This window comes from Anomaloglossus baeobatrachus, chromosome 2 (assembly GCF_048569485.1).
Source record: "Anomaloglossus baeobatrachus isolate aAnoBae1 chromosome 2, aAnoBae1.hap1, whole genome shotgun sequence".
NCBI classification, from domain to species: Eukaryota; Metazoa; Chordata; class Amphibia; order Anura; family Aromobatidae; genus Anomaloglossus; species Anomaloglossus baeobatrachus.
This window is the reverse complement of record NC_134354.1, coordinates 758170571-758186304: the sequence shown is the minus strand read 5'-3', so window position 1 is coordinate 758186304 and position 15734 is coordinate 758170571. Positions and strand designations below refer to the sequence as shown.

The window sequence follows — 15734 nt, the reverse complement described above, 5'->3', positions numbered from 1 at the left end:
CTTTTTTGCTGCTATTTTCCGCAGCCAAAACCTGATTGCTTGGCAATAAGAAGCTGCAAACAAAATGCAGGTTTGCCTGCCTTTCTGCTATGTTTTTGCTGCTTTTTTTTCTTGATATGTTTTTAAGGATCCCAAAGCTCAGCTTTCACCTTGCAAGCACAGGGCATTGTATATGTAACACATTAGTAGGGCATTGAATAGCTGTCGGTAACATGTCGGCAGGGCATTGTTTACTTTCATATGCTGGAAGCGCATTGTTTACTTTCATATGCTGGTAGGGCATTGTTACTTTCATATGCTGGTAGGGCATTGTTACTTTCATATGCTGGTAGGGCATTGTTTACTTTCATATGCTGGTAGGGCATTGTTTACTTTCATATGTTGGTAGGGCATTGTTACTTTCATATGCTGGTAGGGCATTGTTACTTTGATATGCTGGTAGGGCATTGTTACTTGTATATGCTGGTAGGGCATTGTTTACTTTCATATGCTGGTAGGGCATGGTTACTTTCACATGGTGGTAGGGTATTGTTACTTTCATATGCTGGCAGGTCATTGTTTACTTTCATATGCTGGTAGGGCTTTGTTTACTTTCACATGGTGGTAGAACATTGTTTACTTTCACATGTTGGTAGGGCATTTTTTACGTTTATATGCTGATACGGCATTGTTTACTTTCACATGTTGGTAGGGCATTGAGTTGATCAGGCATTGTTTACTTTAACATATTAATTTAAAGAGGTTGTCCACTACTTTAATAATGATGGCCTATGCTTAGACTAGGTCATCAATGTCCAATCAGCCGGGGTTTGACACCCGGCACCCTCACAGATTAGCTGTTATTGGTCCCGGTGGCAGCAGGTGGCCGGAAATGCTCAATTCCGGCGCTGCCCATCTTCTGATAGTGGTGGCAGTCGGGTACTGCATATCCACCTCCTATTCATTTGAATGGGAGTCGGATGTGCAGTACCCAGCCACGGTTGCTATCAGAAGACGGGGCAGCTCTAGAACTGAGCATTTTCTGCTGCCGCCGGCGGATCCAAGAACAGCTGATTGGCATGGGTGTCAGGTGTCAGACCCAGGACGATCAAAGATTAATAGTCCATCAGTGGAAAAGTAGTGGACAACCTCTTAAATTACAGGAAAATAACAAACTTAAATGGGTTTCACATCCTCGTGTACCTGGTTCTTTTTTTGCCAAAAATGCAAAAACATTGCAAGAATTGATATATGCTGCAGTTTTCCAGTTTCACCGTATTCTGAACACGTTTGCCATAACAAAACATGGGCAACTTATAGAACTAAAGGGCATTCTGCTCTGGACGCCTACTGAGTGCCAGAGCAAGGGACTTACATTCTTCCGCGAAAAGTTGAATTTAGCCGTGGGTCCTATTTGCACCCATGCACTTGCCATTATTTTTGTCTATAGGAGTGTCTATGAAGTCCAAGCACACTGCTCCGTTTTCTGTTCACCACAGTGAAGACTTTGAAAGAAGTGCCATGACACATGGGGGAGAAGTCAAGAAGAGTTTTATGTCACGGCCGGTCACGCATGTACATGACGCTGATAGTCGAGCCCATTGCTCTGCTGTTTTTAGCAATGCCATAGACTTTATTTTGTATGGAGGGTCATGGTGCACGCGTGACCAGCTGCTCCATCCACCTCTTGGCTGCGGCGTTACGGAATGGGGGGCATAAGTCCCATATTCTGCTGATCTGTCAAGATTCAATTGGTGAGATCCAATCTGATTTAACTATTATCACATATTCAGTGAATAGATGATTATTTTTGTAGACCGGAATACCCTTTACTTTTTAGAGACCATGCTCAAGATAAACATGAAAAAAGCTAAGAAAAAAAATATATTTTTCCTGCTTTTTTGCATATATAAAATTTACAATAAAATACAATATATACAGTATGCAATATTATATATTTCTTTGTCGCTCCATTGGGAGACCCAGACAATTGGGTGTATAGCTATGCCTCCGGAGGCCACACAAAGTATTACACTAAAAAGTGTAAAGCCCCTCCCCTTCTGCCTATACACCCCCCGTGCTCACGGGCTCCTCAGTTTTTATGCTTTGTGCGAAGGAGGCAGACATCCACGCATAGCTCCACAGCTTGGTCGGCAGCAGCTGCTGACCAGGTCGGATGGAAGAAAAGAGGGCCCATAACAGGGCCCCCAGCATGCTCCCTTCTCACCCCACTTTGTCGGCGGTGTTGTTAAGGTTGAGGTACCCATTGCGGGTACACAGGCAGGAGCCACATGCTGTTTTCCTTCCCCATCCCTTAGGGCTCTGGGTGAAGTGGGATCCAGGTTCGGTCTCTAGGCACTGGGACCGTGCTCCCTCCGCAGCCCCTGGGAATCTGCAGGATAGGAGCTGAGTATCGTCAGGGACAAGGCCCTGCTACTATGAGGTACTCTGTGTCCCCGTGGGGACCGCGCATGGAGCGCTGGTGCCAGACACATTACAGCACTGCTGGGTGTGTTAGTGCGCCGGACATGGAGCGCTTGTGCCAGACACTTTCCAGCACGGCTGGGTGTGTTAGTGCGCCGGACATGCAGCGCCTGTGCCAGACACTTTCCAGCACTGCTGGGTGTGTTAGTGCGCTGGACATGGAGCGCTTGTGCCAGACACTTTCCAGCACGGCTGGGTGTGTTAGTGCGCCGGACATGGAGCGCTTGTGCCAGACACTTTCCAGCACTGTTGGGTGTGTTTGTGCGCCGGGGGACTACCGCGCGGCCGCGCTTATTGCCGGCCGCGCTTCTAACTTTAGTCCCCGGCTTCTGCGGCCTAGTGTCGTTTATTCCCGCCCACAAGCCTGCCAGTCAGGGAAGGGGCGGGACGCTGCACGGATCGTCAGCGGAGGGCTGGAGCATACATTAGTATCCTCCTCCCCCCTCACTCAGTACAGTGGGGCACTGGATTCCCGCACTTTTCTTGGGCACGCCCACGATCTCCTCCTCCCCACAGAACGCCGGCAGCCATTCCTGTCAGCGATTCAGACGCTGGAGAGGAGAGACAACACAGGGAGACCCAGGCAGGGAATCCGGTGACCACACAACTGCTTTGAGCGGTCGGTAAGCAGCACCTATGGTGCTGGCCCCACTGAGTACCGAAGTGTATATATATATATAGGCTTATAGGCTATACATTGCACTGTACGGTCGCTCTGTTGATTTTTGGCTATATACCCTCCTGGTTGTTCTCAGAGGAGACAACATGTCATCTGCAAAAAGCAAGGGTGCCAAAGCACAGGCGTACTTTGCAACTTGTACCTCATGTACAGCTGTACTACCGGCAGGTTCCACTGACCCTCATTGTGTGCAATGCTCGGCCCCTGTGGCACTTACTCAGCCGGAGCCTCTGCGACTGATGGCCCAGGTGGATCCACCTGCTACCACTGTCCAGGTGACAGGGACGGAGTTTGCAGCCTTTGCTGACAAACTGTCTGAGACTATGGATAAATGGTCTGCTAAAATACTGGAAGCCTTACAGTCCAGACCGGTGACTCAGGCCACGGTCACTATCCAATCCTTGACCCCTGGTCCCCCTCAATTGGAACAGCAAAGTGCCCCTGGGGTATCCCATAGGTCCCAGGGTGAGGTCTCTGACACGGACCGCAGTCCCAGGCCGACCAAGCGGGGTCGCTGGGAAATTCCCTCCACCTCATCACACTGTTCAGGGTCCCAGCAGGGGGACTCTCTGGAGGATGAAGCGGAGGTATCAGATCAGGATTCTGATCCTGAAGCCGCTCTCAACCTAGATACGCCTGAAGGTGACGCAGTAGTGAATGACCTTATAGCGACCATCAATCAGGTGTTGGATATTTCTCCCCCAGCTCCTACAATTGAGGAGTCTGCTTCTCAGGAGAAATTCCGTTTCAGGTCTCCAAAGCGTACATTAAATATGTTTCTGGATCACTCTGACTTCAGAGAGGCAATCCAGAAAAACCGAGACTGTCCAGACAAGCGTTTTTCCAAGCGTCTTAAGGACACACGTTATCCCTTCCCCCCCGAGGTTGTCAAGGGCTGGACTCAGTGTCCTAAGGTGGATCCTCCAATCTCCAGACTGGCGGCTAGATCCATAGTTGCAGTGGAAGATGGGGCTTCACTCAAAGATGCCACTGACAGACAGATGGAACTATGGTTGAAATCCATCTATGAAGCTATAGGCGCGTCTTTTGCCCCAGCATTCGCTGCCGTATGGGCACTCCAAGCTATCTCAGCTTGTCAGGCGCAGATTAATGCAGTAACACGTACATCTGCCCCGCAAGTGGTGTCCTTAACCAATCAGGCGTCGGCGTTTGCGTCCTACGCCATTAATGCTATCCTGGACTCTGCGAGCCGTACGGCGGTGGCATCCGCCAACTCGGTGGTACTCCGCAGGGCCATGTGGCTACGTGAATGGAAGGCAGACTCTGCTTCCAAAAAGTTCTTAACCGGTTTGCCATTGGCTGGCGACCGCTTGTTTGGTGAGCGATTGGATGAAATCATTAAACAATCCAAGGGAAAGGATTCATCCTTACCCCAGTCCAAACCAAACAGACCTCAACCACGGAAGGTACAATCGAGGTTTCGGTCCTTTCGGACCGCGGGCAGATCTCAATTTTCCTCGTCCAAAAGGCCTCAGAAAGATCAGAGGAACTCCGATGCATGGCGGTCTAAAGCCCACTTTACACGCTTCAATATATCTCACAATCCGTCGTTGGGGTCAAGTTGTAAGTGACGCACATCCGGCATCGTTTGTGAGGTATCTGCGTGTGACATCTACTTGCGATCAGGATTGAACGCAAAACCGTTGATCGCAAACACATCGTATCATTCTCTAGAATTGAGCGTTTTGTTGCATGAACCTAGTGAATTGTAACGTGTGACATCCCTCATACGATTTTGGTGTCTGATGCTGTGTGCGCAGGTGTGCGCTCTGCACCGCAGCTTAAAAAAGGTCCGCTTCAGAGCGCAGCTGAAAAGCTGCGTTCTGAAGCGCCTCACAATGTCTGTCAGTCACTAATCTCTGTCAGTCGGTCACTATCTCTGTCCCTCACTCTCTGTCCATGTCAGTCTATCCCCCTCTCTCATATACTCACCGATCCCCGATCTCCAGCTCTGCACGGCATTCACACTGCTCCGGCGGCTTTTACTGTTTTGAAAAAGCCGGCCGCCCATTAAACAATTTCGTATTCCCTGCTTTCCCCGCCCACCGGCGCCTATGATTGGTTACAGTGAGACACACCCCACTCTGAGTGACAGGTGTCACACTGCACCCAATCACAGCAGCCGGTGGGCGGGTCTATACTGTGTAGTGAAATAAATAATTAAATAATTAAAAAAAATGGCGTGCGGTTCCCCCCAATTTTAAAACCAGCCAGATAAAGCCATACGGTTGAAGGCTGGTATTCTCAGGATGGAGAGCTCCACGTTATGGGGAGCCCCCCAGCCTAACAATATCAGCCAACAGCCGCCCAGAATTGCCGCATACATTATATGCGACAGTTCTGGGACTGTACCCGGCTCTTCCCGATTTGCCCTGGTGCGTTGGCAAATCGGGGTAATAAGGAGTTATTGGCAGCCCATAGCTGCCAATAAGTCCTAGATTAATCATGTCAGGCGTCTATGAGACACCCTCCATGATTAATCTGTAAATTACAGTAAATAAACACACAACCGAAAAAATCCTTTATTAGAAATAAAAACACAAACATATACCCTGGTTCACCACTTTAATCAGCCCCAAAAAAGCCCTCCTTGTCCGGCGTAATCCAGGATGGTCCAGCGTCGCATCCAGCGCTGCTGCATGGAGGTGACCGGAGCTGCAGCAGACACAGCCGCTCCGGTCACTTCCACGCAGGTAATGAAGACAGCCGTGCGATCAGCTGAGCTGTCATTGAGGTTACCCGCTGTCACTGGATCCAGCGGTGGCCGCGGGTAACCTCAGTGACAGCTCAGCTGATCGCGCTACTCACCGCCGCTCCTATCACCTCCACGCAGCAACTGAGGTGAGTAGCGCGATCAGCTGAGCTGTCACTGAGGTTACCCGCGGCCACAGCTGGATCCAGTGACAGCGGGTAACCTCAGTGACAGCAGCTGATCGCGCGGCTGTCTTCATTACCTGCGTGGAGGTGACCGGAGCGGCTGTGTCTGCTGCAGCTCCGGTCACCTCCATGCAGCAGCGCTGGATGCGACGCTGGACCATCCTGGATTACGCCGGACAAGGAGGGCTTTTTTGGGGCTGATTAAAGTGGTGAACCAGGGTATATGTTTGTGTTTTTATTTCTAATAAAGGATTTTTTCGGTTGTGTGTTTATTTACTGTAATTTACAGATTAATCATGGAGGGTGTCTCATAGACGCCTGACATGATTAATCTAGGACTTATTGGCAGCTATGGGCTGCCAATAACTCCTTATTACCCCGATTTGCCAACGCACCAGGGCAAATCGGGAAGAGCCGGGTACAGTCCCAGAACTGTCGCATATAATGTATGCGGCAATTCTGGGCGGCTGTTGGCTGATATTGTTAGGCTGGGGGGCTCCCCATAACGTGGAGCTCTCCATCCTGAGAATACCAGCCTTCAGCCGTATGGCTTTATCTGGCTGGTTTTAAAATTGGGGGGAACCGCACGCCATTTTTTTTAATTATTTAATTATTTATTTCACTACACAGTATAGACCCGCCCACCGGCTGCTGTGATTGGGTGCAGTGTGACACCTGTCACTCAGAGTGGGGTGTGTCTCACTGTAACCAATCATAGGCGCCGGTGGGCGGGGAAAGCAGGGAATACGAAATTGTTTAATGGGCGGCCGGCTTTTTCAAAACAGTAAAAGCCGCCGGAGCAGTGTGAACGCCGTGCAGCGCCGGGGATCGGGGATTGGTGAGTATGAGAGAGGGCTGCTAACTTCAGTAATTTAGGAGATTAGCGGTCACCGGTGAGTCCTTCACTGGTGACCGCTAATCAGGGCGCGACACAGACAGAGCCGCAGCATGACAATGAAGTCGGGTGAAGTTCACCCGAGTTCATTCTGACAGTGCGGCTCTGTCTGTGTCTGCTGTCATCTGCCATTTAGCTCTGCTACATGGCTGTCTGTGTCTGCTGTCAGCGGCCATGTAGCAGAGCTGAATGGCAGATGACATAGTAAAAACGCATCCCTACACATTACACACGCTTGGCAAGTCAATAAATAAAAAAAAAAAAGGTGCCCAATGCATACGTCACAGAACACATGATCTAAAGGATCGCACACAAAATGGATCAATTTAACATAGACTACTAACGCTCGTGTGACAGCAAATGAACGACCAACGTGAAATCTCATAGATCCCGTATGCAACCTGGGCGTGTCACATCGCAAATGCGATTGTACAACTAATTGCAACGTGTAAAGTGGGCTTTAGTCACGTCCTAAGAAGACCGCCGGAGGAACCGCTCCCAAAGCGGCCTCCGCATGACTTCCGGCCTCCTCAAACCGCATCCTCGGTCGGTGGCAGGCTCTCCCGCTTTTGCGACGCCTGGCTGCCACAAGTAAAAGACCGATGGGTGAGAGACATTCTATCTCACGGTTACAGGATAGAGTTCAACTCTCGTCCTCCGACTCGTTTCTTCAGAACATCTCCACCCCCCGACAGAGCCGAGGCTCTTATGCAGGCGGTGGGCACCCTGAAGGAGGAAGGAGTGGTGATCCCGGTTCCTCTTCAGCAACGGGGTCACGGTTTTTACTCCAACTTGTTCGTGGTGCCAAAAAAGGACGGATCCTTCCGTCCCGTTCTGGACCTAAAGCTGCTCAACAAGCATGTGAAAACCAGACGGTTCCGGATGGAATCGCTCCGCTCCGTCATCGCCTCAATGTCCCAAGGAGATTTCCTGGCATCAATAGACATCAAAGATGCTTATCTCCACGTACCGATTGCACCAGAGCATCAGCGCTTCCTGCGCTTCGCCATAGGGGACGAACACCTTCAGTTCGTGGCACTACCTTTTGGCCTGGCAACAGCCCCACGGGTCTTCACCAAGGTCATGGCAACAGTGGTGGCAATCCTACACTCTCAGGGACACTCGGTGATCCCTTACTTAGACGATCTACTTGTCAAGGCACCCTCTCAAGGGGCATGCCAACACAGCCTGAACATTGCTCTGGAAACTCTCCAGAGTTTCGGGTGGATCATCAATTTTCCAAAGTCAAATCTGACACCGGCCCATTCACTGACATATCTTGGCATGGAGTTTCATACTCTCTCAGCGATAGTGAAGCTTCCGCTGAACAAACAGCGTTCACTACAGACAGGGGTGCAATCCCTCCTTCATGGTCAGTCACACCCCCTGAGGCGCCTCATGCACTTCCTAGGGAAGATGGTGGCAGCAATGGAGGCAGTTCCTTTTGCGCAGTTTCATCTGCGCCCACTTCAATGGGACATTCTCCGCAAATGGGACAGGAAGTCGACGTCCCTCGACAGGAACGTCTCCCTTTCTCGGGCAGCCAAAGCTTCCCTTCAGTGGTGGCTTCTTCCCACTTCTCTGTCGGAGGGGAAATCCTTCGTGCCCCCATCCTGGGCTGTGGTCACGACGGACGCGAGCCTGTCAGGGTGGGGAGCGGTCTTTCTCCACCACAGGGCTCAGGGGACTTGGACTCAGACAGAGTCCTCCCTTCAGATCAATGTTCTGGAGATAAGGGCAGTGTATCTTGCCCTAAAAGCGTTCCAGCCGTGGCTGGAAGGCAAACAGATCCGAATTCAGTCGGACAACTCCACAGCGGTGGCATACATCAACCACCAAGGCGGGACACGCAGTCGGCAAGCCTTCCAGGAAGTTCGGCGGATTCTGCTGTGGGTGGAAGCCACAGCCTCGACCATATCCGCAGTTCACATCCCGGGCGTAGAAAACTGGGAAGCAGACTTTCTCAGTCGCCAGGGCATGGATGCAGGGGAATGGTCCCTTCACCCGGACGTGTTTCAGGAGATCTGTTGCCGCTGGGGCATGCCGGATGTCGACCTAATGGCGTCCCGGCACAACAACAAGGTCCCGACGTTCATGGCACGGTCTCAAGATCACAGAGCTCTGGCGGCAGACGCCTTAGTTCAGGATTGGTCGCAGTTTCAACTCCCTTATGTGTTTCCTCCTCTGGCACTGTTGCCCAGAGTGTTACGCAAGATCAGGGCCGACTGCCGCCGCGCCATCCTCGTCGCTCCAGACTGGCCGAGGAGGTCGTGGTACCCGGATCTGTGGCATCTCACGGTCGGCCAACCGTGGGTACTACCAGACCGACCAGACTTGCTGTCTCAAGGGCAGTTTTTCCATCTGAATTCTGCGGCCCTGAACCTGACTGTGTGGCCATTGAGTCCTGGATCCTAGCGTCTTCAGGATTATCTCAAGAGGTCATTGCCACCATGAGACAGGCTAGGAAACCAACGTCCGCCAAGATCTACCACAGGACGTGGAAAATATTCCTGTCGTGGTGCTCTGCTCAGGGTGTTTCTCCCTGGCCGTTTAACTTGCCCACTTTTCTGTCCTTCCTTCAATCCGGATTAGAAAAGGGTTTGTCACTAGGCTCCCTTAAGGGACAAGTCTCTGCGCTCTCTGTCTTTTTTCAGAAGCGCCTAGCCAGACTTCCACAGGTTCGCACGTTCCTGCAGGGGGTTTGTCACATCGTACCTCCTTACAAGCGTCCGTTAGAACCCTGGGATCTGAACAGGGTGCTGATGGTTCTTCAGAAACCACCGTTCGAGCCAATGAGGGATATCTCTCTCTCACGCCTTTCGCAGAAAGTGGTTTTCCTAGTAGCAGTCACTTCGCTTCGGAGAGTGTCTGAGCTAGCAGCGCTGTCTTGCAAAGCCCCCTTCCTGGTGTTTCACCAGGACAAGGTGGTGCTGCGTCCGGTTCCGGAATTTCTCCCTAAGGTGGTATCCCCCTTTCATCTCAATCAGGATATCTCCTTACCCTCTTTTTGTCCTCATCCAGTTCACCAATGTGAAAAGGATTTGCACTTGTTAGATCTGGTGAGAGCACTCAGATTCTACATTTCTCGTACGGCGCCCCTGCGCCGCTCGGATGCACTCTTTGTCCTTGTCGCTGGCCAGCGTAAAGGGACACAAGCTTCCAAGTCAACCCTGGCTCGGTGGATCAAGGAACCAATTCTCGAGGCTTATCGTTCCTCCGGGCTTCCGGTTCCCTCAGGGCTGAAGGCCCATTCTACCAGGGCCGTGGGAGCGTCCTGGGCTTTGCGGCACCAGGCTACGGCTCAGCAGGTGTGTCAGGCGGCTACCTGGTCGAGCCTGCACACTTTCACGAAACACTATCAGGTGCATACCTATGCTTCGGCAGATGCCAGCCTAGGTAGGCGAGTCCTTCAGGCGGCAGTTGCCCACCTGTAGGACGGAGCCGGTTACGGCTCTATTATGAGGTATTATTTACCCACCCAGGGACTGCTTTTGGACGTCCCAATTGTCTGGGTCTCAAAATGGAGCGACAAAGAAGAAGGGAATTTTGTTTACTTACCGTAAATTCCTTTTCTTCTAGCTCCAATTGGGAGACCCAGCACCCGCCCCTGTTTTTTGTGTACACATGTTGTTCATGTTGAATGGTTTCAGTTCTCCGATATTCCTTCGGATTGAAGTTACTTTAAACCAATTATAATTTTTTCCTCCTTCTTGCTTTTGCACCAAAACTGAGGAGCCCGTGAGCACGGGGGGTGTATAGGCAGAAGGGGAGGGGCTTTACACTTTTTAGTGTAATACTTTGTGTGGCCTCCGGAGGCATAGCTATACACCCAATTGTCTGGGTCTCCCAATTGGAGCTAGAAGAAAAGGAATTTACGGTAAGTAAACAAAATTCCCTTCTTTATAAATAGTTGAGGTTTGCTCTAAAACATATATGCCAAAAAAATAACCTTCATTCTTGAAGACATTTCCATCTAAATAAAAAAAATCTGTATTTGTTGGTTGATAGAAGCCTATAAGGATCTGTTATTTGTTGGATTTAAAGACACTATTAAAATTTTGGGTGTCCTGTAGACCTCAGACGAGTGCGTTTCTCTGTTGCTTCATTGGGGGACACAGGAGATAATGGGGTGTATGCTGCTGACACTAGGCAGATAAGTTATCTTCTCCTCAGCAGGTTACACCCACCACCTGGCACAGAGATGATCAGTTTTAGCTTAGTGTCAGTAGGAGGCAGACACAGGGCTTGTCTCAGCCCCGTTTCTACCCTAGGTTTTGTTGTTTTTTTATTAATGATTTCCTGGTCTCTGCTAGATTTAGCTTGTGATGGGAAATGCCATTCTGTCACCCCCTAAGAGACCGAGAGCAAAGTGCTGAAAACGTCACGTTGCATCCTCTTCAGTCTACAAGGCAGGAGCACTTACCCCCTAATGCATCAAGACAGTTTAGGCAATCGTACGGAGGGTACTTTCCACCCTTCTCCGGCCCGCTCGCCCACCACAGCAAAGCGCACACATGGAGATAGAATATGTTATCTCTATCCAGTGTTTACTGGAACCACCTTTCCCACGGACCAAGAAGGATGGGACCATCTTCTAGATTAAGGTAACCACTTTATTCATAGGTCCTTCAGACTGCAGCTCCTGGGCCCAGGGCTTCTCACATATCTCAGGCCATCTACTGGGGGTACCACATATTCGAGAGAAGTCCTCCTGGGTTAGATTCTGGTGCCTAGATTTTCTGAGGATTCAGACCTTAGGACCTCCACGTCAGATACATATTTCAATTTAGATCCTGGCTTTCACTTGGCCTTTTACGCGCCCGGACGCTCCCCCTCTTCCATTTTGTTTTCTCACACGCTTTGGTGCATACACCACCTGCTCCAGCCTTTCAGGTGTTCTCCTCCTTCAGCCAACCACAGTTGCGAGGGCTATCCTCGTGCATCTTTCAGCTCTGTCCCCTCTTTTGGCCGTTCTGACCAATCCTGAGCCTTGTTCTGGTGGCCATTTTTTTCCTTTGCGCAAGAGTTATTTGTCTTCGCCCCCAAACCCCCCCACTACGCCGGCCAGAGTAATCTTTCCTGTGCACACTATGAGATAGATCACTTCCTGTGTTCTTCTCCTCCACTTCAACACTAGAAAGAAGATTTCCTCTTTATAGTCGGGGCATTGGAATATTCTTACACAACTGGGTAGGCTCTGCTAAAATCTGGTACACAAGGTCTCATTCTTGTGGTCACTCCCTTCTGGCCTCTCCTCTTTTTCTTTCACTATGCCCAATTCCAGAGAAAATCACCAGACCTCACAGCCTCCCCCTGGTGCTGCACTAAACCTGCTCCTCCTGTAAAGCAATATTTTGTTCAGGTCAGACCATGGCCCTCTGCTCAGACCCACGCCGCCCAGGAATCCTCCATTGACCATGAATAGAGCATGTCACCTCCCAATGAGTTGGCCATGGCTCTCTGACCTAACCGTGTCCCAATCTCTTTTTTCAGTCTTTCAGCGGATGCCCCGTCATCTTCTGCCACTAGTACACTCCAGTGATTCCTCCTCCAGGTGACTCAGATCTACTGGACTACCCACTCCAACATGGCAGATCACGTAAGGGGACTAGGAAAGGAACTTGTCAAGCTCTTCTACTGGGTTGCCTTTTCCCATCACTTCTTGGGTAGCCTCAGTTTCACTTTCTTCCTCGCAGGCAGCCCACACTTTTCCAGATACTGAACATGGCTCTGATTCTGATCCCAATGTGGACCAGGACTCCAAGATGAGGGATATGGTCGACAGTCTGGTCCACATCATCAGCCAGATCTTTTTGTCCATCGACTGAGCAATCCGGTTCCTTTTACGAAAGCTAGTCATTTTCCTAGGCTCTTCTCTGTCCACAAGGAATTTGAAGACGTTCAAAAGAAGTGCACCAGGTCTCCAGCCGTGGTTCTTCTTTCTGCTTCTCTTGATGTTGCCAGCTGTTCTGCTCTAGCCTCCAGCAATATCGTGTCCATCTGTAGGGTTCTATGGCTCAAAGCTTGGAACGCGGATTCAGCTTCTAAGAAGCCTTGTCTTTCTTTTCTAGGTTCCTGGTTATTTGGAACTCAACTGTATCAGATCATTTCTGCCCCCAGGCATACACCGTTTTGTTTCTTTTGTCAATTCTCCTCCGATAAGTCAGGTATTCAACAGGAAAAGTCCCCGTTATCGCAAGAAAAGATAAAGATATTGTTCAAGCTTGTCCCTGCATGATGCTCGTGACAGACTGGGTGGATCTGGTTTCTCCAGATCCAGTTCCAACCGATTCTCCTCGGCATGATGGGTTGCGCCCAACAGGGATTCCTCTCAAGGTGGGAAGTTGTCTCCTTCTCTTTCGGGAAATTTGGCTTTCTGTAGACAATGGCTCTTGAATCCTAGAGATCTTCTCCACGTACAAAATAGAATTTGCCACCCTCCCTTACAACTGCTTTTTCCAGTCCCGTCTGCCAAAGTTATAACACCATCTCTTCTCTATGTCACGCAGGCGTCATTGTTCTCGTTCCAACAAAGGAACACTTCTCAGGCAGGCCCTAAACAAATTAGACTTACTCAGGGCAATTCGCCTCTACTTATTCAGACCAGTCTCCTTTAGACCATAAGATTCCTTATTCATTATTTCTGAGGAACATGCCCACCTTTGCCCTTTGGATTCAATTTACCATCCTGGGAGCCTATTGAGCAAAGGAGAGACCGCCCCAACCTGTGGTTACGGCTCACTGTACTTGCGCTGTGGGGGCCTCCTGGACCATTCGGTATCAGGCTTGTACCTTACAACTCTGTAAGGCTGCTACCGGTTCCTCTCTGCATACTTTCATGGTATAGAGTCTTACTTGATAGTTTATACTACCTTAATTTTTCCAGTTTTTTCTCCTACCCTTATGGACTGTTTTTGGTTGTCTGGTTTTGGTTCTCTGCGCCCCCAATGAAGCAGTAGAGAAAAGAGGATTTTTGGTACTCACTATAAAATCTTTCTCGAAGCCTTCAGGGTGGGACACAGCACCCTCCCTGATTGCTGTGTTTCACGTTTTTATATATTTCTAATGTTTCACTTCTACTGCTTTCTCAGTAACTGATTAGCTTTGTGCCAGTTAGTGGATGTACCCTGCTGAGGAGAAATTAACATTTTAGCCTATTGTTAGCCTTCTAGTGACAGTAGCATACACAATGGTTCTCTGTGACCTCCAATGAAAGCTCTGAGAAAAAGATTTTACGGTGAGTACCAAAAATCATGTGCACAACAGACTTCATATGTACACACACAAATTTTTTTCCACATTGACTTTTGGTTCACATGTAAAAAATAAAAAAATCACTGCATGCAGTTGTCTGGTCCATTTTACTGATCGGAAAGCAGTTTCTTCACCTGGCTGCTGCATAAATGAGCACATGGAACCAATGACATCCCCAATTTGGGATAAAAACCCAGAAGGAACCCGTGATGGAGATGTGGACCAAGCGTAGTAGCCATGCAGGTAAATAAAAATATTCTGGAAGTTCTTTTAACATTGATAAAATATTCCTCTTGCAGTGCCAACCTGCTTCTGCTGCTGACTGGGCTCGGGATACCCGGGATGGGAGAATGATCTACGCCAAGGCTCTGTCCAATTGGATTCTGCTATTCAGTCACCGAAACGCAGATGTGGCCGAAAAATTGGTCCACTGCCTGATGAAAGTGGGTGAAGGAATGGGCTTTTCTATTGAATACCCCAAAATGTAAGCAATAGATGTTTTATACTTGCATATGTCTTATTAACCTGAAGGGTTTTTTATTTGTTTGTTTTTTGACCAAAAGTACATACTGTATTTTTTGGATTATAAGATGCACTTTTCCTCCCAAAAATTTGGGAGGAAAATGAGAGGTGCGTCTTATAATGAGAATGTAGCTTACTGGGAGGTGGAGAATGGGCGCTATGCTGGCTGCGGTGGGGGCTGTGCTGGCTCCATTAGGGGAAGTGCTGGCTGTATTGAGGGCTGTGCTGGCTGCGGTGGGGGCAGTGCTGCCTGCATTGGGGGATGTGCTGGCTGCGCTGGAGGCAGTGCTGCCTGCATTGGGGGCTGTGCAGTCTGCGGTGGGGGCTGTGTTCATCGGGGTGGTGCGGCGGGTGAGATGCTCTGTCGGCAGTGCGAGCTTCTAATAATGGCTCCGGCCCATTGACTCCCAGCAGCCTTAAGTAAAATGGCGCCTGGAGGTGGCGCATGTGCAGATGAGATCTCGGCTTGTCATTGAGCCAAGAGCTCAGTTTGCACATGTGCCGAATCCGGTCACCATTTCTTTGAAGCCCGCACTGTCGGCAGAGCATGTTTGACACCCGCCTTACAGCCCTGCTCCATAGAGCCGGCAAAGCCTCCACAGCCAGCACAGAGCATCTGTGACACCCGCCGCACCACCCTGCTCCACACATCCACCATGGCACCCGCAGCCAGCACAGCCCTCACCGCAGCGCCTGCAGCTTCGCTCTACTCCAGCTCTGCCCCTGCTTCTTGTGACTCCGCTCCATCACTGCCGACGCCCCCCCCCTCCAGTAACGGACTTCATTTTTTTTTTACCTTTTTTATATCTAAATTTGGGGTGCGTCTTATAATCCAGTGTGTCTTATAAAACGAAAAATACAGTGCATCTTATAATGTCATGATGTCCGTGGCATCACATAGATTTCGTGTTTTTGATATCCTGTACTAATCCTGACTCATATCCTGTATTTTATACACCACAATCACTATTCAGCTGGTGGAGTCACCATATGCATACATTACATTATGTTAGGAATGTACTA

General features: G+C 49.8%; 1 protein-coding gene across 1 annotated transcript in view; it reads left to right on the top strand.

Moving 5' to 3' along the window:
- The window catches only part of PIWIL4 (piwi like RNA-mediated gene silencing 4), a 347467-nt gene that overhangs the window by 145947 nt on the left and 185786 nt on the right, over positions 1–15734 (top strand). The window contains exon 13 of the mRNA XM_075337494.1: positions 14489–14673. Coding sequence (XP_075193609.1) covers positions 14489–14673 — 185 coding nt within the window. The remainder of the gene's footprint in view (positions 1–14488; positions 14674–15734) is intronic.